Source organism: Mytilus galloprovincialis, chromosome 4, assembly GCF_965363235.1.
Source record: "Mytilus galloprovincialis chromosome 4, xbMytGall1.hap1.1, whole genome shotgun sequence".
Taxonomy (NCBI): Eukaryota; Metazoa; Mollusca; class Bivalvia; order Mytilida; family Mytilidae; genus Mytilus; species Mytilus galloprovincialis.
The window spans coordinates 6,747,130-6,770,267 of NC_134841.1; the positions used below are offsets into that span (position 1 = coordinate 6,747,130).

The 23,138-nt window shown below is 32.9% G+C and overlaps 1 protein-coding gene across 2 annotated transcripts; it reads left to right on the forward strand.

Annotated features, from left to right (window-relative positions):
- Positions 1-537: 537 nt before the first annotated feature.
- Positions 538-22,797, forward strand: LOC143071234 (interleukin-18 receptor 1-like). 2 transcript variants are annotated; one of them, XM_076245418.1, is made up of 6 exons: positions 538-634; positions 2,086-2,382; positions 2,686-3,000; positions 5,834-5,980; positions 8,559-8,702; positions 22,361-22,797. In XM_076245418.1, exons 1-6 carry the CDS (start codon positions 571-573, stop codon positions 22,711-22,713), a joined length of 1,320 nt encoding a protein of 439 aa, XP_076101533.1. In that variant the 5' UTR covers positions 538-570; the 3' UTR covers positions 22,714-22,797. The 2 variants fall into 2 exon arrangements, with proteins under 2 accessions (XP_076101533.1, XP_076101532.1); XM_076245417.1 differs by lacking the exon at positions 22,361-22,797 and adding an exon at positions 9,938-10,688 and having other exon boundaries at positions 539-634.
- Positions 22,798-23,138: the final 341 nt, after the last annotated feature.

The window sequence follows — 23,138 nt, forward strand, 5'->3', positions numbered from 1 at the left end:
ACACCTAGCTGATGACAAAGTAAAACAATAAATCGGCTTTCTTTTGCCTGTTTTTTTTGTCTTATTGAGAATGTCAAAGAGACAACAACCCGACCAAAGTGCAGATAACAGTAATCCATTAGTATAGATAATTGAAATCAGATTAAAATTATTCTGTTAAATTGAAATGTGCGTTTATTTCTGATTTCCCTCATATGCATCAATTATGTGCAATAATGGAAATATGCATCTTATACATTAACTGATCCTAGTATAGTGTTCCAGTCTTGGAGAGTGCAAAGTGAAGGTATATGTCTGATTTATATACAGTGAAAATGACAAAATACCTGTATAAAATTAAGTCATATGTTTAAACATACTGTCATATGTCATATCTGCAATACACATATTTTAGTATATCCTCTTTGAATATATTTCGAATTCAAAAGTCATTTGCTATACATTTAAATTTAAAAGATGAAGACAAGTATGTATCATTATCCTTAAATATAGTGTGGTTTGATAGTTAAACATATGTATATACGTGGGCGCTGAAATATTGCATTCACTGCAAAAACTAATAGTCATGTGATGTTGATAGTTATGGCCACCGAATATATTAATGTTTGGATAATATATATTTCATGCATTTCTGGTCAGTATTCTTTATTGTTTTGGTCTGAAATAGCATTGATAAACTATAATATAAATATATGTATATGTGTATAAAATAATGGTATAATTGTACCCCTTGATAAAACTAATTTGTACATATATTTATTCATTAAATTTAAAAGTTGTCTTAGCCATGGAATACGACTTTCGGTATCAACTTCTTCCGGTTTATACCAACTGGTTCCGGTTTATATCGCATGTCTTTCTGTAACGTTACTGATTGCATGGCATTTCGACGTCTTTCTGCAAATTCAATAAAATACACTTTTATGGTACATTTGTAGGGAAAAACATAACTAAGTAGGATGAAAAAACAGGTAAATGTATATCATTAAGAAATGCAAATCATATAAAACAATAAATGCATTTTTCAAAATTTTAAAAAAGTTCTTATCTGCGTGTCTTCTAAAAGTACATGATAAAAAATTAACATAGCATGTCATTTTTCATATCAGAACCCTTATCAGCCCATGGTGAAAATCATCCCTTGAGCCTGTCGGCTCTCGGCCTGATAAAGGGTCTGATATGAAAAATGCCATGTTATAATCTATATATATCATATCCGACATGGGAGTTGTTAACATCCTCGTTCTACGTTCACTTGTTAATAGATGTTATAAATACCCCAGCTCCTAATTTTTGTGTGTGTAAAATTACGACAGATAGGAAGCAAACGCTGTTGTCAATGGGCAAAGAAAAAGGCAACAGCAGATTAATGACGATAAAATCTCATAAATCCATTTAGATTATACAAATTATATTAAAAAAAAAGTTAATTCAAGGAAATTGCATTAACTCCAATCGGAGCTAAACTGTCTGTCGACAGGATGTTTTGAGAGTGTTATGCTATATATGCATCAACCTCTCGAGGACAGAATTGGTCAGTTAACAGATCCGACGCCTGGTATCTAAGACCATAGAAGCATAGGCTAGCAATACCAACTTAATTAATATTTCTACAATATATGACTATTTATTGCATTATTAATCCACTCAAACTGTTGTCGATCAACTATTCAACTCCTAGGGATTTTAAAAAGACAGCGTCTTTTAAATATTTGTTATAGACGAAAAAATATCTTTAATGTTCTGATCACAGACATCTATGTTTTGATGTACATAAACGCTTTGTAATTTGTATCAATATCAGCTTGATAAAGACTATCTATAGAACTGTATGTCTTTTGCTTTAAACCATGGACCATGTATACTTACTAACTTATTTTACAATCATGTAAATATGACAAATTCTCAGCAAGTTATTGTCAACCTTTTTATTTGATAAACTGGGTAGAAAAGCCGCCTTTTGGATCTGATTTTGATGTTTGGGGTTTTAATGCCACTTTAAAGCACCGCATTTAGGTTTTCTGCATTCAACTGTTGCAAATATTATGTCGTTATATATACATTTTTTTGTAATTCTACTTACAGGTGTGATAACAACAGAACATGTAAATGGATTGGTGCACTCAACAATCACATTAAACTGTTCTCTACGGGGAGGCATTACATGGAAAGGTCCACCTCACGAATCGGTTTATTCCTGGCAAAATCGGTTAAATCGTCCTGGAATCCCTACAAATTTATTTCCAAGATTGAATATAACAGGGAATTTTTCATTCGGAAGGTACAATCTTCAGATTAAAAATTTACAGGCTTCCGACGAAGGAATGTACAAATGTGACATATATAAAGATTCATTTGATCTTTTCCGATTAGACGTAGTAGGTAAGTGATTCCCATAAAGTGACATATAAAGAATATACATGACCACATTTCTCTAGATAGACTTTCAAAAATATGTGATTGAATTTCAAAAAATGATTAAATCTTGTATTTTTGTTGAAAAAAATAGAACACCAAGGTATTGATTTCACAGAAATTTAGATCGATCTTAACAACATGTTTTGACCATAATAACATAAAACTTAGGGTAATTAAATTTACAATTATACAAATAAAAATCCCTAAAATCAAAAGACTAATTGAAACAATGCCACCTTTGTCCATAAATAACATATATATTAACAGGTAGCATAACTGTAAGAGTCGAACAGTCAACATATATTGGAGCTATAGGAGGTTCTATAACACTAGGTTGTATTATCTCCTCTGCAACAAGCATTGTACGTCAAGTTAGATGGTATTTTTATTTCAAAGACAGTTACCAAGTAGTGAAATATAAAGAAGGAAAATACAGCAAACCTACGACAAAGAACCCGTCGTTAACAATAGAAAATTTAGACTTGAGGGATGTGGGGCCTTATATATGTTCTGCCACAAATACTGCTGGAATAACGGCTAATAGCACTACACCAACTAATTTAACAATGTTAGATACTGATGGTAAGTATTCATTTCTTTGATACATAATACGTATATTACTATATATAAGTATTCTTTTGGACTCTCAAGATATGTAGCCACTGAAATGAATTATAGGTATAAAATGCAGTAAACTTAAACAGTCAAAACAGGAATAACCAAAAATATTAGGTTCATATGTGAAAGAGAGGCGAAAAATACAAAAAGAACATTTACACTCTTAAGTTGAAAAGAAACTGACAACGCCATACCTAAAAACGAAAAAGATCAACAGATAAACAGATAAACAACAGTACACAAAATACAACATAAAGAATTAGAATGAAATTCAAAACAGTGTGGCTGTGGCCATTGATTGACACATTAAATTCATCCATTGACTGGGACAATTTAGGTGAACGTTTGTATGTAACGACCACTGCTCACTATGTACTTTTTAAAGACACTTAAACTATGGGATCACCAAAGGTTCTCAACACCTTAATAAAGTAATTCGAAAAATTAATCAGAAATAAAACGATGTTTTGATTTATATCAATTATATAAATCAAAACATAAAGGTTATTCCTGATTGATTTTTCGAATTATTTCATAATTAAAGGCGTTAAGAAACCTTTGGTGACCCCACAGTTTAAATGTCTATCGTAGGTACGTCGTGAACAGTGGTCGTTACAGACAAACGTTCACGTAAATTGTCCCAGTCAATGGATGAATTTAGTGTGTCAATCAATGGCCACAGCCACACTGTTTTGATTGGGAAATTAATCCTTAGCTTACCATAAGACATCATTGAATAGCGGATTGGAAAACTGACTCTTAGCTTACCATAAGACATCATAGAATAGCGGATTGGAAAACTGACTTTTAGCTAACCATAAGACATCTTAGAATAGCGGATTGGAAAACTGACTCTTAGCTAACCATAAGACATCATAGAATAGCGGATTGGAAAACTGACTCTTAGCTAACCATAAGACATCTTAGAATAGCGGATTGGAAAACTGACTCTTAGCTAACAATAAGGCATCATAGAATAGCGGATTGGAAAACTGACTCTGTGCTGACATGAATTATCATTGATATTGTTATATTTATAAATTAACTTTACAAAATTTTGAATGTTTTGAAATACTAAGGTTTTATACCTCAGGCATACATTACCTTAGCTGTATTTGGAAACACTTTTAGGAATTTTGGATCTCTATGCTCTTTAACTTCGTACTTTATTTGGCTTATTTAACTTTTTTGGATTCGAGCGTCACTGATGAGTCTTTTGTAGACGAAACGAGCGTCTGGCGTATATATAAAATTTAGTCCTGGTATCTATGATGAGTTTATTTAGCTAACCATAAGACATCATAGAATAGCAGATTGGAAAATTGACTCTTAGCTAACCATAAGTCATTATTCAATAGCGGATTGGAAAATTGACTCTTAGCTAACCATAAGACATTAATTTATTGAATAGCGGATTGGGAAATTAACCCTTAGCTTACCATAAGACATCATTGAATAGCAGATTGGACAACTGACTCTTAGCTAACCATAAGACATCATAGAATAGCGGATTGGTAAACTGACTCTTAGCTAACCATAAGACATCATTGAATAGTGGATTGGAAAACTAACCCTTAGCTAACCATAAGACATTATTGAATAGCGGATTGGAAAACTGACTTTTAGCTAACCATAAGACATCATAGAATAGCAGATTGGAAAACTGACTTTTAGCTAACCATAAGACATCATGGAATAGCGGATTGGAAAACTGACTCTTTGCTAACCATAAGACATCATAGAATAGCGGATTTGAAAACTGACTCTTAGCTAACCATAAGACATCATTGAATAGAGGATTGGAAAATTAACCCTTAGCTTACCATAAGACATCATTGAATAGCGGATTGGAAAACTGACTTTAAGCTAACCATAACACATCATAGAATAGCAGATTGGAAAACTGACTTTTAGCTCACCATAAGACATCATAGAATAGCGGATTGGAAAACTGACTCATAGCTAACCATAAGACATCATTGAATAGCGGATTGGACAATTAACCCTTAGCTTACCATAAGACATCATTGAATAGCGGATTGGAAAACTGACTTTTAGCTAACCATAAGACATCATAGAATAGCAGATTGGAAAACTGACTTTTAGCTAACCATAAGACATCATTGAATAGCGGATTGGAAAATTGACTCTTAGCTAACCATAAGACATTATTGAATGGTGGATTGGAAAACTGACTCTTAGCTAACCACAGAACATCATTGAATAGCGGATTGGAAAATGACTCTTAGCTAACCATAAGACATCATAGAATAGCGGTTTGGAAAACTGACTCTTAGCTAACCATAAGACATCATTGAATAGCGGATTGGAAAACTGACTCTTAGCTAACCATGAGACATCATTAAATAGCGGGATGTTAATTGACCCTTATCTTACCATAAAACATCATCCAATTCATAAACTATCGATCATGTTAACTTGCTAACCCTGAAACCTGACCATTGTTAAATTGAAACGAGTGTTTATGACAAAGGATAGAGGAGACTCCTAATGATAAAAAAAAATCACAAACATTAAAAAAAATAATGATAAAAACCTAGAAAAGAACTTATGTCTTGCCCCTTACTGATGTAGTTTAGTACATGAACATCATGGTGTTGTTTAGCACAAATACAATAAATTTAACTGTCAACACATATTTTCATCGATTAATGCATGAAAGCTTTGGGACTATTGTGTTAAAAACATAACAAAATTCAATAGCAGGGATTATTTTTGTTTAGCTGTATGTATTGAAAATCGCCATTTCATACATGTCACATAAATCTCTTTGTAGACTCCACAGATAAGAGGATTGCGTACATATCAGTTTTAGTGTCTTGTCTTATTGTGTTGTTGGTCATTACTGCTTTGGTACTGAGGAAAAGGAAACCATTTTTTCTTTTGAAAATTGCATACAAATTCCAAAAAGTTGAAGATGATGGTAAGTACTCATCATTGGTTGCAAAAAACACATATGTAATTAACGTAGATGATAAGTTGATAATATAAACACTGTCAGCTAAGAAAAGTGCCAATAAGAAAACTGTTAATAACATCTAACCATGCTTACACCGAAGACCATCATAGTTGCCCAGACTGGTTTTCTTCATTTAAAGATTTGAATTATACGTCAATTGCCATAGACATAGTGAAGAAAACATCTCGATCAATTTTCCAAACAAGAAAAATTTCAAGATAATAAACTCATCATAGATACCAGGAATGAAATTTCCTATATACGCCAGACGCGCGTTTCGTCTACTCATCAGTGACGCGCGAATAAAAAAATGTTGAATAGGCAAAATAAAGTACGAAGTTGAAGAGCATTGACATAATATGAATGAATGATCTTTATTCTCATAAACCAAATACATAGTTACAGAGAAGATATTACAATAATATACATTACATATATAAGATATAGCATGTGTGAAATACAAATAAATATGATAAATATTTACACAATTGAAAAATAAACATATAGTTGTATTAACCAGGAGGATAGACTTTCACAGAAATAGATTTAATAAATCTACAAAGTTTCTCAAGCTCAACAATATTTTGAGTTGAACATACTTGTTTGAATTTGATAACATTTATATTTTTATTACAATATTGTGGTAAGTATTTGCATCTTTTTAATCTTTGAAATAATTACATGACATGATACAATTGGTATTAATTACCAATGTCAGCTGAGGCGCAAAGGTGACACAATCTTTCAGATCTTGGGATGTTGCGCCACCTTCCCGTCTCAATGGGCAAACGGTTGTTCCCACATCTAAATTTACATAAGGTTATTAATAAATTAAATGGTAGTACTGATAAATAGTGTTCAAATTTAAAAACATTTTTGTACAATCTATAACACAGCCCCTTGGGCGAATTGTTCATTTCTGTTGACCATTCTTGAATGAACTGATCTCCTAATCTTTGCTGAACACTCAATACAACCCAACGTTTCTCAAATAAGTTGTGACTTTGCCATATATTTGACATTCCACAGTCATCAAAAATTTTCTGTATATATAATATCCATTTACTATCATAACCATAGTTATTGAGATTTACATATAGCAGCTTATATAATAAACATGATAGTTTGCTCTCTTTCCATTCTTGTAAACGACACCAGAAATTAATCATACGTGTCTTGACGGTAACTGAAATCGGGTATATTCCCAAGTCCCCATAGACCATAAAATTGGGGGTTGAATTTTTTAACCTCAATATATGTTTACAAAAACGCAAATGAACTCTCTCAAGAATATCTAAATTTTCAAATCCCCATATCTCACACCCATAAGTTAGTATAGGAACAATAGCCTTATCAAACATATCGAGTTGGCACTCGATCGACAAGTTATTTAATCTGGATTTTTTTATTACAGCATACATTGCTTTAATCGCCTGGTCACGTAGATATTTTCTGGTGGAAAGAAATGAGCCACTTCTAGAAAAAATAATACCAAGATATTTATAGCTACTGAATATCTCAATTTCATTTCCATCTATATTAAATAACAAGTTTCTAGGTATTCTACCTTTTGAAAATATCATAATTTTCGTTTTATTTATATTTATTTTCAATTTCCATTGTTTGCAATATTCTGAAAATTTGTCCAACATACATTGTAAATCATGGCTAGATTCAGCAAGTAGTATTGTATCATCAGCATACAATAACAGAAAAAAATTAAAATATACAAAAAGTTCATTTTCAATATCTTTTGTTACAGACTGAATTCCTTCAATATCAGAATTTTCTAAAAATTCATGTAAATCATTTAGATACAAGGAGAAAAGTAAAGGAGAATGGTTTTCCCCTTGTCTAACTCCTGTTTCACAAGCAAAGATATCAGAAACTTCTGAATTATGAACAATTCTAGATTTGACATCATCATACATACTTTTAATAATTCTTAGAAATTTTCCGTTCACATGGTTTAATATCAGTTTAAAAAATAATGAGTTTCGATGAATAAAATCAAAAGCTTTTTCGAAGTCGACAAATACACAAAATAATTTCTTCTTTTTCACCCGTAATAATTCAAATAAAGCATATATATATTTATACTCTTGTGACTAAAATTTAGAACAAAAATCACTTAAAAGATAAAGAAAACGGAATAATAATGTTGGCATGTCTAACAAATTTACATAGATTATTTATCAACAAACATATTTTAATGAAGCATGGAAATATTTTTAGCAGATTTGTACGGTCTATGAATTTAAAAATGGAAAATGTATTTGGATTTCGAATTTAAAAGTTTCTGAATAATTTTAACCTTTTAATACATATAAATAGAATGTTTCATTAAATATAACATTTTCTGAAGCTTTTGATAGATCTGTTGTGTTGGTGATAACACTTTTGATATACTCCTTATTGTCCTTATGACATTCTTGGTTTTACAATCATCTTGATGCCTCTGTTTCGAAACTTTTCATTGTTTACTTATCATAATCATGCGTTATTTAAAAATTGATATCTCTTTCACTCCGTATTCTTTTAGACTCAAAATCATGGGATGCATTTGTATCATTTAAATCAGAAGATGCAGATAACAAATTTGTGACAGAAAAGTTGTACGTGAAACTTGAAACACAACTTGGTTTTAAACTTTGTATTCATCATAAGGACTTCTTACCAGGAAAAGGTAAATATTATTCAACTTATGACTTTTTTTTATCTTTTTAATTTCCTTATTCGTATCAAAAGGAAAAATGATGCTCAAAAAGGACGATAGCGATTTGATGTTTTGTTCATAAAATTTATTTTTATATAGACTTATCAATAAAAACTACAAGTACCAGCGAAAATACTTTAAATAAACACATCATATATACCATGATTGAAAATTTGTATATTCGCCTGACGCGCGTTTCGACTACAAAAAAGACTAATCAGTGACGTTCTAATTATCTAATTAAAACATTTAAAATGGCCGGAAAAAAACAAAGTTGAAGAGCATTAAGCACCAAATATTACTGACAGTTTTGACAAAAACAGCTTAGATAATCTATTTCTGAATTGGAAAAATCCTTATTTGTATTTCAAAAATGCAAAGGTTTTTAAATAGTTATCAAAGGTACCAGGATTATAATTTTATACGCCAGACGCGCGTTTCGTCTACATAAGACTCATCAGTGACGCTCAGATCAAAATAGTTATAAAGCCAAACAAGTCAAAAGTTGAAGAGCATTGAGGACTCAAACTTCCAAAAAGTTGTGCCAAATACGGCTAAGGTAATATATTCCTTGGATAAGAAAATCCTTAGTTTTTCGAAAAATTCTAAGTTTTGTAACAGGAAATTTATAAAAATGATCATATAAACAGTCAATGTTTTATTTATGGCCATATCATTGATAGTTCATGTCAACACAGAAGTGCTGAAAACTGGGCTTGTGGTACCCTTGGGGAAAAAAACTCCATCAATATTCATTTGACAAGAAGCAGATTAATTATATAGAAAGACCTTTGATAAATTTAATCTTAGAAATATAATTTTCCAATCCATTAATTATCCAAACAATTCAGTTATATTGCTTAGATCTATTATAACTACATGGAGAATAGCACTTTTCATGTTGCATACTACATATAAGGTAGAGAGCCATATTTATCGATTTAATTTGGAAAACGTAAAAACTCAAACAGGTCTTCTTGTTTAGTTAATAAAAAAATAAACACCATACCTCATTTGTTAGTTGATGGGCTTTTAATATATTTCCATTGTCGAAGGTAATATACGATGGATACAATGAATTATCAATCAAAAAACGCCACAGATAGTTGTATTTTTGTAGAAAAACAAATGTATGCAGAAATGGAAATATTTAGTTTTTTGTTCTTGCAATAATAACATTAATTTTAAATGTTTTCTTTCACCAGCCATTGCCACCAACATAGTGGACTCTATAGTTAACAGCCGTCGTTCTATACTGATCATAAGTAAAGAATACCTTCAAGGAGGATATACCACTTTTGAATATGAAATGGCATATGCTGAAATGATAACCAGCAAATCTAAACATCAAATCATTCCAGTTTTAGTGGACACATTCGAAAATCTACAAGGTTTAATGGACGACACTATGAAATGCATTTTAAAGTCCGTAACTTATATCACGTGGCCAGGAGAAACAAATCGGAAGTCTTTAGTGTCTTTTTGGGATCGATTAGAATTATCAATGCCGAAGAAGTCAAAGAAATCTAGTCTAGGTTTGACTGAAAAGTCTAACTTGTTAGGAAGTAGATAACTTTACAAGAGATACAATTTATCATAAACATGGAAGACCGGGAAAGATGTATGAAGTATAATTCACAAATATATTATGGAAATTCAGAAACTGGACGGGTATTTGATGGAACTAGTATTCTGATTCCGACTCTGAGAGGACTTATATCTGGCAAAGAACTAAATGGCAAAGTTCTATAAAAATAGACTTTTACTAATAAACAAAACCAATATATAATTTCTATAGTTTCCGGGGTTTTTTGCCATGGTATTGTCAGTTCGTTTCCGAAATACGAGTTTGATATCCTTTTGTTATCTTTCGTCTCTTGTTAGTTAAGATTTTACGAAAGTTCAATGATGCAAACATTAACTATCAATCAGTGAAATAAAAAGTTACTTAGGTCATTGTGCAGCTGTACTTTATTAAGTGATAACAAATGCAGAATCACACTCTTATTCTCAGGAAATGAAAAATTGAAGTCATGTGCATGTAAAGTGTTTTCGCTGAAATTTCAAGTACAAAGATGATGTTGTTTTTTTAGACATTTGTCTCTCCTTTTTTTAAATTGAAAAGAGTCACTGTATTAACACAACTGTCTTGTTTAATTTTAAACCTTTTCCAAACGTAACATTTGAAGCTATAGTAAAAAAAGTAACAAAAGCTGCAATATCTTTTCAGTTTGGTAACCACTTACATTGTAAAAAAAGAGATAACTTTTTTTTATAGATAAAGGCAACAGTAGTATACTGCTGTTCGAAACTCATAAATCGATTGAGAAAAAAACAAATTTCGGTTACACCGGGTTAGAATAGCTAGTGTATAAAATTAGAAGATGTGACGTGATTGTCATGTATATAACTCTCCAACAGACACTAAATCACGTAGAAATTAATAATAACAGGTCATCGTAAGGTCTTAAATTCAGCAAAATGATGTCAACTGTTAGTGTCTCGAGTCATTTAATAGGTACTGTAGAGTACTAACAAATATGGTTAATACCAACAGTATACTTGACGGTTTACTTTCAGTCAGGAGTCTTTTAGAATAATATTGCTCTATCTTCATAGATAAATATTACTTGTATGCTGATGACTCAATCCAGATATTACTTGTATGCTGATGACTCAATCCAGATGTTACTTGTTTCACAATTTGCAACTGATACCCTTTTACGTCTGAATATTGTGGACTTTGATTGTAATTGAAGGGCCAATGCGGGACATTGAAATGCTTAGATATTTTTGTCGTGTTCGTTTGGTATGGTTTATAATTTTTCGGAATATTCGGTTATTAATGATCTTCAACTTCGTAATATTTGATTTGGCTCTACAACTGGTTTGATTCGAACTCTCATTGCGAGTCTTATGAAGATGAAACTTTCGTATGGCAAACCAGACTATACAAATGTTAATAGCAGTCATGCCACATCTTATAATCATACTATTTTGAGTGAATTCTCATTGAATTCATAGTGCAAATATTATTCTACCGATTTTATATCGTCACGTTTGTCATAAATTCACGTTTAAAGTCGTCCATATATGTCAATATCAATATCGAGGAATAGATCAAGATATGAAGCAGACTTTGTAGGTTCAGTATTATCCCTTCAAATTCAATGAGAGAAATGAGATGCAAATGCTTACTGAAATGTTGGCTATTGAGTGACCGAAAATCATCAGTATACATGTTTCTAAAAGTTCAAAATAAAACGAAAGAACTTCAAAAATTGGCTTTTATTCTTTTCATGTTCAAGAATATTTTAGAAGAATTCTGCCTCGTATTCATATAAAAAAAAATCAGAAAGAATGATTGCAAACTTAGTACCGATTAGGAAAACGACGTTTTTTCTAAATATTAATCCATCAAACTGAACAAAATTGTTATCGATCAAAAAGTCAATCATTTGCGGTTTTATCATCTTCGTTTTTTTATACTTGCGGTTCTTCATAAATCAAGATTGTTCTTAAACTAAAACGAGAAAGAACATACCAATTTGTGTTCTATGTGACGTTGTATTTGAACTTTCAACGTGTATTTGGAATAGTACTATAAAGAAAACATTCAAAAGTGTATATTAGCATTGTCTTCTTTCTATTGCATTTGTTGATCGGAAGGGTTGTTGGAGTTTCTAGCTAGATCCTCCTTATGTAATCTCTTTAACACATGGAGCGTGGTTGGAAATTTTGTGTTTGCTGATATATGTTTTCGTAAACAACTTGAGTTTGCACTATTCATAATATATTAAAATACGGAGATGCAAATTTCCGTGGTATGAAACAATGTGTCTGATGTTAAAGTTGTTTTGTTCACTACAAATTACAACCAAAGACATGACGTATTGCATTTAAAGAAGAAAAAAACCTTATAAGATATCATACACTTTTCTTCAAGAGGTCATTGTGTGACTACATCTTATTACCTTATGACAATATCACTTGTACTCTAGGATATACAAATTGTAGTCATGTGCACGTAAAATGACTTTCTTTCTCGGAAAACATTTAATTATAAATATACGAAATCAAGATGAGTTCAAAAGAGTTCGATTCTTTATTTAGACATATATCTGCTACGTAAAATATGTGCTAAATGATATGTGTATTGGATGTTAATTCCAATGAAGAAACATTAAATCAATAAGTATTTTTTGGAATTTTAGTTCCCCAATGCTCTTCAACTTTGTACTTATTTGGCTTTATAACTATTTTGATTTGAGCGTCCTGATGAGTCTTATGTAGACACGCGCGTCTGGCGTTTAAAATTATATTTTTTTTACACCACTATCGATGTCACTGCTGCTGCACATTTCATCCCCGAGGGTATCACCAGCCCAGTAGTCAGCTCTTGGGTGTTGACATGATTATCAATTATATGGACATTTGAATAAATTTCTTGTTGACAAAACCTTAAATTGTTCGAAAAAACTAAGGATTTTCTTATCCCAGGAATAGATAACCTTAGCCGTATTTAGCACAACTGTTTTGGATTTTTGGGTCCTCAATGCTCTTCAATTTTGTACTTGTTTGACTTTATAACTATTTTGATCTGAGCGTCACTGATGAGTCTTATGTAGACGAAACGCGCGTCTGGCGTACTAAAATATAATACTGGTACCTTTGATAACTATTTGTAGACTATATAACTACCCGCTCTCTCTCTCTTTTCACTTTCAGCACCAAGATTATTTGACGAATGTGTGAAACATTCTCATGAAAAAAAGCTCCATAGAAAAGATTATATATGGTGTATGAGATCGGTACAGCCTTTTGTTGCAATGATAGATCTGTCATCAACCTAGACATAAATATTTAGTGCCCAACCGCACTTCACTCATACGACTGACAAATTCAAGACAAAAAAAGTACATATAATTGTATCTGTGGTATCCGTTATTTTGTGTTCGATGGCGATCAATGAGCTCCGATCAAAATTCATCAACAAAATTTGAAATGTTCAGAGAAATATGAACTGTTAGCAATGTAATATCATTAGCAATTCAGTTCATTAAATTTTTATGAACAATTGCTTGGAAACTTGTTGCAAATAATAATCAGTGCAAGCTGGGTCGAATAAATTCAATGACATTTACTAATTCAAGTGTTATGTCATTTTTCTTTTAACACTATGACAGCGTGCACAAAGTTGACGGCAACTGTTAAATGTGCTTTTAAAAAGTGTGTTATTCAACCTTGTTTAAAATATCTTAAAACATGAATGGTTTTTGAATGATAAAATAATAGGTGTTAGCCATTAAAATCCACATTATTAGTAAGGTTATCAAAATTCAATATATAAAGTATTAAACGAACGTAGAGAAAACGGAAAAAATATGTGGAACTTGTAACATTAGATAAGCATAAAATAGATTTTTTGACATAAAATTTATACAAATTCAACATATTTACACGCATTTTCGTATGATACAATTTTTCGGAGTCCGACAATGACGTTATACGAAATTTACCCCCCAAAAAATAAAAAATAGCAATGGTGAATGAGTTTGGAACGTAGTTCGCTATGTGTAAGAAGTAGTAATTTGGAAGGATTAATATTCGAAAATGGAAGAATCGCCAAGAAAAAATATATGTAATTTCTATTTTTTATTACAAAATAACTTGATATTTCAAATGTAAAATTGAGAATGAAAATGGGGAATGTGCCAAAGAGACAACAACCCGACCATAGAAAAAAAAACAACAGCAGAAGGTCACCAACAGGTCTTCAGTGTAGCGAAATTCCCGCACCCGGAGGCGTCCTTCAGCTGGCCCCTAAACAAATATATACTAGTTCAGTGATAATGAAAGCCATACTAATTTCCAAATTATATTATTATTATCCAAAAATATGCTTTAAATGTGCATATCAATAGGTTAAAAAAAATCTGCAAAATATGAATGATTCGATAGTCTAGGCTGAACACCTGATTTTTATTAAATATCCAGCTAGTATGTTACAGTTTAAAGAAATGACGTTTTAACGCTATTTTCTGTGTAGGGCCCACGGAATAGTCGCTTTTTATTTCCATTACACTGCTCTTAGCATATATTTTTTTAGATTTCAAATGTGCATTTGCTGTGCTTTGTTGTTCGAAAAAAAAAAAGTATGTTCAAAATCTTGTTATAAACTAAGTTACCAGTGTGTTTGTTATGCTTACGTTTTATTGAGGGAAATATCGACGTCGTAAATGATTTTATTAGTTTGAAGACGTTACGTTTGTGGATTCAGCTTTATGCACGCCGTCTATGCATATAAATAGAAATGTGCAAATGCTCTTGACAATGTATCCAGGATGTAAAAATTAGAGTCATCAATGAATGGGGGCGTTAAAAGAAGAAAAAAAAGTGAATATCATAAGAAATAAGTCTTTCACATTTTTTTTAGAAGAGAGAACATGAGATGAACATGCACATCAATTGCTTCAGAGTTAAATTACAGCCCTAACACTCATTATGTAATACAACACAATCAGGTAGCAATATTGTAACTAACATTATAAGAAATATGTTTGTTTTGGCTGTATGCTGTTTTTGAGATGCCTTTTTATATATTTTATTTAGTCGATTTGAATATCTAAATATCAAATCTAATTTTGAAATAAAATATCTGTTATTTACTTCTAGGCTTTTCAACAGCAATACACACTGTGATAGGGCATGTTGACTCAACAATCATATTAAACTGCACATTAGATGGAACCATTACATGGTACGGCCCTGCCAAAAATCCCCCACCACATGAAGCTGATTATTCCTGGAAAAATCAATTAAATAAACCCAAAATTCCGGATGACTTGAGACCGAGATTGTCAGTGGTAGGGGATTTTGATCTTGGGAGATTCAACCTTAAAATTGAAAGACTAAAGGTTAAAGATCAAGGCCTATACAAGTGCGAACTCAAAGGTTCAGTCGACAAATTCAGATTGAAAGTAATAGGTATGAATAAAAGGAACGTTCATTCTAGTATGAGAATTCATACAATGATATAATTTCCTTTCTCAATTTTAAATGATGATTTATGGACCGTGTATGGCATCAATGACTTAACGGACATTTGTACCGTAAAGTATGAGTAGCAGTAAGAAAATAAGAAGATAAGGAATGCTTGCCACCTGAGCGACTGAGAATCAAGTTTGTTGCATGATCGTATTAATTTTAGTTTTTGATTCATTGATTATTGGTCGCTTAACGTCCAGTTGCAAATGTTTCATACGTGTTCAGGACGAGAACAAAATAGAAATAAATACCAGAGGTAGTTCCTGTAATGCGGGGTTCACACATTGACGATTGTTGCTCCTGTTTGAGATCAGACATCGATACGACACGAAAAGTGAAAAAGTCGGATTACTTTCCTCAATTATCTGGAATGTCCTATCATTGTCTGAACGCAGTCGTTTAAGTTCGTAACAGATTCCTACGGGTCGGGAAGGGTCAGAATAGTTCGGCGAAGCACCCCGACAGTTAGCTGCGTCCCGTAACATTCGGTAAAAATCAGCCGATTTTGTCTAGTCGGATTACAATCGTGCCTATGTCGTGACAGATTCTGCTGTATCGGATCAAAATCCTAACAATATTCTGTGTATTCTGGATGGTGTCCTGCGGAACGGTAATGATCTGGAGAAATTTTTCATTGCTGTTTTTCTGCCGATTGCATCCAGATCTTGTCGATTGCGAACCGTTTTTGCCGAAACCGTTCCGGAACAGTTCCGTTATTGATACGAAATTCGTCAATGATACCCACGTCTGAGTACCGACAATTACATTTAACTCTACTTTCCGCTATATAGATGACGTTCTTTCACTAAACAATTCAAATTTGGTGACTATGTGGAACGCATCTATCCCATCGAATTGGAGATAAAGGATACTACAGATACAGTTAAGTCGGCTTCATATCTTGACTTACATCTAGAAATTGACAATGAGGGTCGGTTGAAAACAAAACTTTACGACAAAAGAGATGATTTCAGCTTTCCAATTGTGAACTTTCCATTTCTAAGTAGCAACATTCCAGCAGCACCTGCATACGGGGTATATATCTCCCAATTGATACGATATTCCCGTGCTTGCATTTCCTATCATGATTTTCTTGATAGAGGGTTACTGCTCACAAGGAAGCTATTAAACCAAGAGTTCCAAATGGTGAAGTTGAAATCATCCCTTCGTAAATTTTACGGACGCCATCACGAGTTGGTTGATCGTTATGGAATAACCGTTTCACAAATGATATCGGATATGTTCCTTACGTCGTAACTACAATCCCCTTCCCTTTCATGAATGTGACCTACCGAATTAGACTATTTACCGGATTTGTAATCACATAAGCAACACGACGCGTGCCACATGTGGAGCAGGATCTGCTTACCCTTCCGGAGCACCTGAGATCACCCCTAGTTTTTGGTGGGGTTCGTGTTGTTTATTTTTTAGTTTTCTATGTTGTGTCATGTGTACTATTGTTTTTCTGTTTGTCTTTTTCATTTTTAGTCATGGCGTTGTCAGTTTGTTTTAGATTTATGAGTTTGACTGTCCCTTTGGTATCTTTCGTCCCTCTTCTTTTACAAAATACAATACGACTGAGACCGGACAAAGCCGTTTGCAATGCGATAGAGCGGACCGTGATAGGATTACGTTCCGACAGTACCTGATCATCCCGAGTCAGGCCGACAGTTTTCGAACGGATAACATCCGTCAGCGTCGGTTCACTGTCTGATCTCTGTCGGATTACATTCGGTAGAATCGGGACGTAGTCGTGACAGACTCGGGCGAATTTTACCAGGCGAAATATACAAATTGGATTAGAAGCGGATTGAGAACGGGATTATCGGGGTAAATTCGCTTGGAAACGGTTGAATATCGACGCTTCCTGAACAATATCTGATTGTTGTCGTGATTAATTTATTTGTTTTACAAATTTTAAATAAAGTTTAAATATCCATCCACGATTTACAGGATTTTGATCAGACTTTTGACAAATTTTAATCGGGAATGGTCCTGTCAAGGACGGCAGTAAAAATCGTGAATGTGTGACCCCAGCTTAATAAAGGCCGTTCGGGGTGAGGTAATATTGACTGCCACTTAAATGCATTGCAACAGGTCACCTACGGACCCCTCATAAAGTTTGCAAGGGTTCTCTACGTGCAGAGAGCGCAACATTTTCTATATTCGGCGCATTGGAATTAACGTCCACATTTAAGTCATTTTGGCCGGAATATTTTTTAAAAGATTTTTTTGACAGATCGTTAGCAATATCGCAGTCCCACTAGTCCACGATCGCACTACGATTTGTGAAATAAATTAAAATTTTGATGATCGTAGTAAGGTCGTATCACGGTCGTGGTGAGGTCTTCAAGATCGTGAAGAGCGTGACCAACTTTGAACATGTTCAAAACAATCGTGGTGCGGTCGTGGCGAAATCAGGTCGTAGAAGAAGCGTAGTGAGAGCGCACTAAGATCGTAGTAAGATCGCAAAGGTCTCTGTACAATCGTAGCGAGAGCGTAGCAAAAGCGTGATTTAATTCGGAGATATTGCGCTACGATCTCACAGCGACGTTATCGCGACCTCACTACGACCATCACGTTCTCACCGCGACCCAACTACGCTTCCACTACGACTATACTACGCTGTTCACGTCCATAGTACGATTCTAGCACGCCCTTGTCTTCCTCATCCCGCTCTTCTTACGACCTGGCTACGTTCACACTACGACCATCATTCTTATTGTCATTTTCACATAAACTATATAAAAAAGCTCCCTAGATTTTGTTAGTCTGAACGTAATTATCCATTTGCTCTAACGGCTCAATCATGCTTCTCGTTTTTATGTAGATTAGACCGTTGGTTTTTCCCGTTTAAATGGTTTTACACTAGTAATTTTGTTGGGCCCTTTATAGCGTGCTTTTCGGTGTGAGCCAAGGCTACGTGTTGAAGGCCGTACCTTGGCCTATAATGTTTTACTTTTATAAAGTGTTACTTGGATGGAGAGTTGTATATCACATCTTCCTATATCTATTGACACATCTGAGTCATCTCTGCTATCGTTCATTAAAATATCGTCATTTGAGCTTTATGGACCAGCAATAGGTTGCAATTTTGGTTGGATTGGTCGGTCAGACATCTCTGCTTGATTTGGATTCGTTATTTTGCTCCCTCTGTCTCTACATCAACCCCTACCACCACGCCCACGTGTTCTAGTGGATTTTGGTGGCATGACTGTATTTTTTCCGAGAAATCTACGTATTAATCAGAAATAGAAGGAATTGAACTGTATTGATATGGAACACAATGTTGACGTTATTGCTGAGAACGTAGTAAGATCGCGGTATGAACGTAGTATAATCGTGGTAAGAACGTGTTATAATCGAAGTAAGATCGTGTTGCAATCGAATAACTCGTGGCATGTTCGTATTGAGAACGTGAAGAGCGTAGAAAGATCTTGATAAGCATAGTGAGGTCGCAGAATAAGCGCGGTGAGAACGTGGTATAATCGTAGCGGGATCGTTGTAGAAGCGTAATGAGGATGTAGTAGCATCATGAAAGCAACGAAATTTTTTTTTTCGTTTTTTCGTCGGACACCATTCAAAATGCAAGAGGGGTTTTATTGGCACACTTTACTACTTCTTGATCAAAATGCAATAATTATTAATTCAAAAATTTATAAATTTATAAAAAAAATGACCATATAATTGATATTCATGTCAACACCAAAGTGCTGACTACTTGGCTGGTGATACCCTAGGGAATATATAAGTGATAAAAATCTTCGTGTTTATTTTATTCCTTTGTAGGAGATTTAACTGTAGAGGTATCTAAGACAAGCTATGTCGGAGAGATAGGAGGTTCTGTGAATCTAGGTTGTGCTGTTACATCTAAAACTAGTCCTGTCAATCATGTAGGTTGGTATTTTCTGTATCAATCCAACGGAAGCTATATACTCCTTAAACCTAATGAAACAAAATACAGCAAGACCACTCCAAAGAACCCATCAATGACAATACAAAAGTTAGAATTAAGCGATGATGGACTATACATATGTTCGGCAACAAACAAAGCTGGTGTTACTGGAAACAGCACTACATCAACACATCTAACAGTTATCAACAATGACAAACCAGGTAAATGTATATCAACACAATTTTACTTGTTTTTAGTGTTAAGCATACGCTCGTAAATTACAGGCGTAAGCTTTCTTTGACAATGTTATCCAAATATGTTAAGAAATATAAGATGGGTTAGGGTTAGACTTTAATAAGAGCAACTGAATATACACAGGTAGGGTTAGGATTTAATAAGAGTAACTGAATATACACATTCGTGTGTTTTGTTTCTATTACTTTTATTTTTCTCTGTTCCATCTTAAATGACGCCAACGCGCACCTACTAGGATTTCAAATAATTATTTGAAATATTAAAACATGCCTTTTCTGCGATAAGATGGTCAATTTTATTCCCTCAGTAATTTTCTATACTTAAATTTACAATTGTGTGAGATGCTGTAGATACATACTTATCTTTACAGGTTCCACTGGTAAAAAGATTGCATACATATTTGTTTCTATGTGTTGTCTTCTTGTATTGGTAATCATAACGATTCTTACCCTGAAGAAAAAGAAACCAATATTTCTTCTGCAAATAGCATATAGATTTCAGAAGGTGGAAGATGACGGCAAGTATATAAAAAAATAGATTTCAAAACAAATAATAGATAACGACATAGGCGACTAATAAAGGTGTGAAGTATTTAAAAAAAAACGACCCTATAATTATAAACGATATTAACAGTTTCGTTTAGCATAAGCATTTATACTCTCTTTTAAGTTTCTTGCCCTAACAACAATCAGCAGCAATATATGAGTATATCGTATAACAGGAGACATGATATCATAAGTTTGTGTTACTTGAGTTAAAAGATCGAAGTATAAATGTGCCCCTTGATATCAACTACGTGAAGGTACCCAAATTTCACATATTTTGACATTTTTTTTTTCGTTCTGCGTTCATTGAAGAAACAGACACAAGTTTCCATTCTGTGTTAATTTTATAGATGTATCCTGATTTACTATACACTTACTCAAATGTAACTTTGAATCCATGCTGAATCATAGAAAAAAGGGTTCGAACCGACCTCCATATATAACAATCAAGATTATATTACTGTTATGTGGAGTACCTAAAATTGCATCCATGTTTAACAACATATCTGTAAAAATGAATAACTGATGTTTTGTTTTATTTCTTAACATTTTTTTAAAACAATTTGACATTAGCCCATGTTTGCTATGTATTTTTGTTTTATGAAATGGTAGTCATATTTTTAAATTTCCAACTTTTATAAATTGTACATTGTCGCATGCAACATGCATGTAATGCGAACGTTTTGTTAATATATTATGCCTCATTCACACGTACGTTTAATTCGAATTGAGTATATGTAGCTATCTTTAAAGACGTGCATTATGACAAATTATATAAATACAAATAGTTTAGTCTCTATGAAATCCCATAAGATTTCGTTTGTTATCTTGCATAATAGATGCAATTTGGGAACTTTTACGTTATACTTAAATTGGTCCATTCATTAGTCGTTACACAGCCACCTATCTATCTACCTTCTGAATATTCGTAAAACCTTTAACAATCATTTCATCATTACATCCAAATAGTACACATCGCTGCTAATCGGAATTTTAAAGCAAAATTTTAAAAAGTTCACGTAAATTTGTAAAATTGCACCAAAGCATACATATCGACATAGTAAAAGCTTTTTTTTAATTAAAATTATCTGAAAATACGCCAAAAAAGTTCATAAACCCTTAACTGCATGCTGTCAATTTAAGTAGTTTGACCAATAAACTTTCAGAAAATGGTCTGCTGTGAAATAAATGCGGATAAATTGTATCTATTTTATTTTTACAATTATATAATTATAGTTTATTGACTTTTTGTGTCTATTTTTTTTTCAGATTCTAAATTGTGGAATGCATTTGTATCGTTTAAAGAGGAAGATAACCAATTTGTTTATCAAAACCTGTACCCTAAATTGGAAAAACAACTGGGATTTAAATTGTGTATTCATCATAAGGACTTCTGACCAGGAAAAGGTCAACTAATAAGCTTTTATGAATTTAAAAGGGTGAAAATGGGATAAACATCAATGCGTTATAGAATATAATCACAGAAACTAATAATTATTGAAATCTAGATGACATTTGTCTTCCACATATTTAAAGCTCTAAATAGCCCTGGGACTTTACAACACCATCAACATCTGCTTGAATCTTTGGTTAAGAAAACTATGAAAATACTAGGTGACCAGTCAAACTTTTAAAAATCAAAGATGGGTAAATAACGCAATCGACAAATGATAAGATAATAAATAATCTTTCCAAAAACTTCACACAGAAAATGAAAGACTGAGCAACCCAAACCCCATGAAAAATATCTCTATTAGAAATTTTGAATATGAAAGCTAGCGATCCGATTTTTACATCTTATTAATATCACCACCACAGCAAACCGTGTCACATTTTTAATTTTTTCGTCTTATACTGAATATAAAGGTTAGATTTATATTTTTCAGCCATCACTTCTAACATACTTGACGCCATTGCCAACAGCCGTAGAACAATAATGATAATCAGCAGAGAATATTTACAAGGAGGCTATACTACTTTTGAATACGAAGTGGCTCATGCTGAAATGATCAACACTAAATCAAAACATAAAATAATTCCAATATTTCTGGATAAATTTGAAAACTGCCAAGGTTTAAAGGATGATACCCTCAAATGTTTTGTACAATCCGTAACTTATATCACGTGGCCTGGAGAAACCAATCAAAGGGCTGTAGATACTTTCTGGAAAAGACTGGCATTATCCATGCCGAAGAAATCAAAGATCGTTCAGACTTACGTGAAAATTCTAGTTTGTTAAGACGAAGCATGATGTGAACGATTTAGTAAATGAAATTAGACTGATGACAAAATAAACTTAAGGTAGATGGGGTGTCTAAATTAAAATCCATAGAATTTTTTAATAATTTGCCAAAATAAAGTTTATAGTATGCTTTTTTTTTAAAGTTATAAAAAGAATGGATCACCGGGCTTATTTTCATGCTACACGGTGTTCAAAATTGACAAATTTTGTATAGATTATGCATGGAAACCCCAATTTTCTGCAATAAATTGTAAACTACACCATAGAATTTTGAGATAACATATGAAAAGATAGCTTTAATAGAAGAAAAAGAAAAAATGGGGTCATCGGACCCGTTTTCTTGTTACATAATAAAATAGAGAATTTCCTAACACATTCTATTGTAAAAATACCTTAATCTGAATTATCTGCCCTTGCATTTG

Bases quoted from the DNA above. Each gene is read 5' to 3' on its own strand.
- LOC143071234 (XM_076245417.1), top strand. From the start codon at position 571: ATGTTGATAGTTATGGCCACCGAATATATTAATGTTTGGATAATATAT. The intron at 635-2,085 runs GTCAGTATTCTT...TTCTACTTACAG, and splicing joins ATATATTTCATGCATTTCTG to GTGTGATAACAACAGAACAT. The intron at 2,383-2,685 runs GTAAGTGATTCC...ATATATTAACAG, and splicing joins TTTCCGATTAGACGTAGTAG to GTAGCATAACTGTAAGAGTC.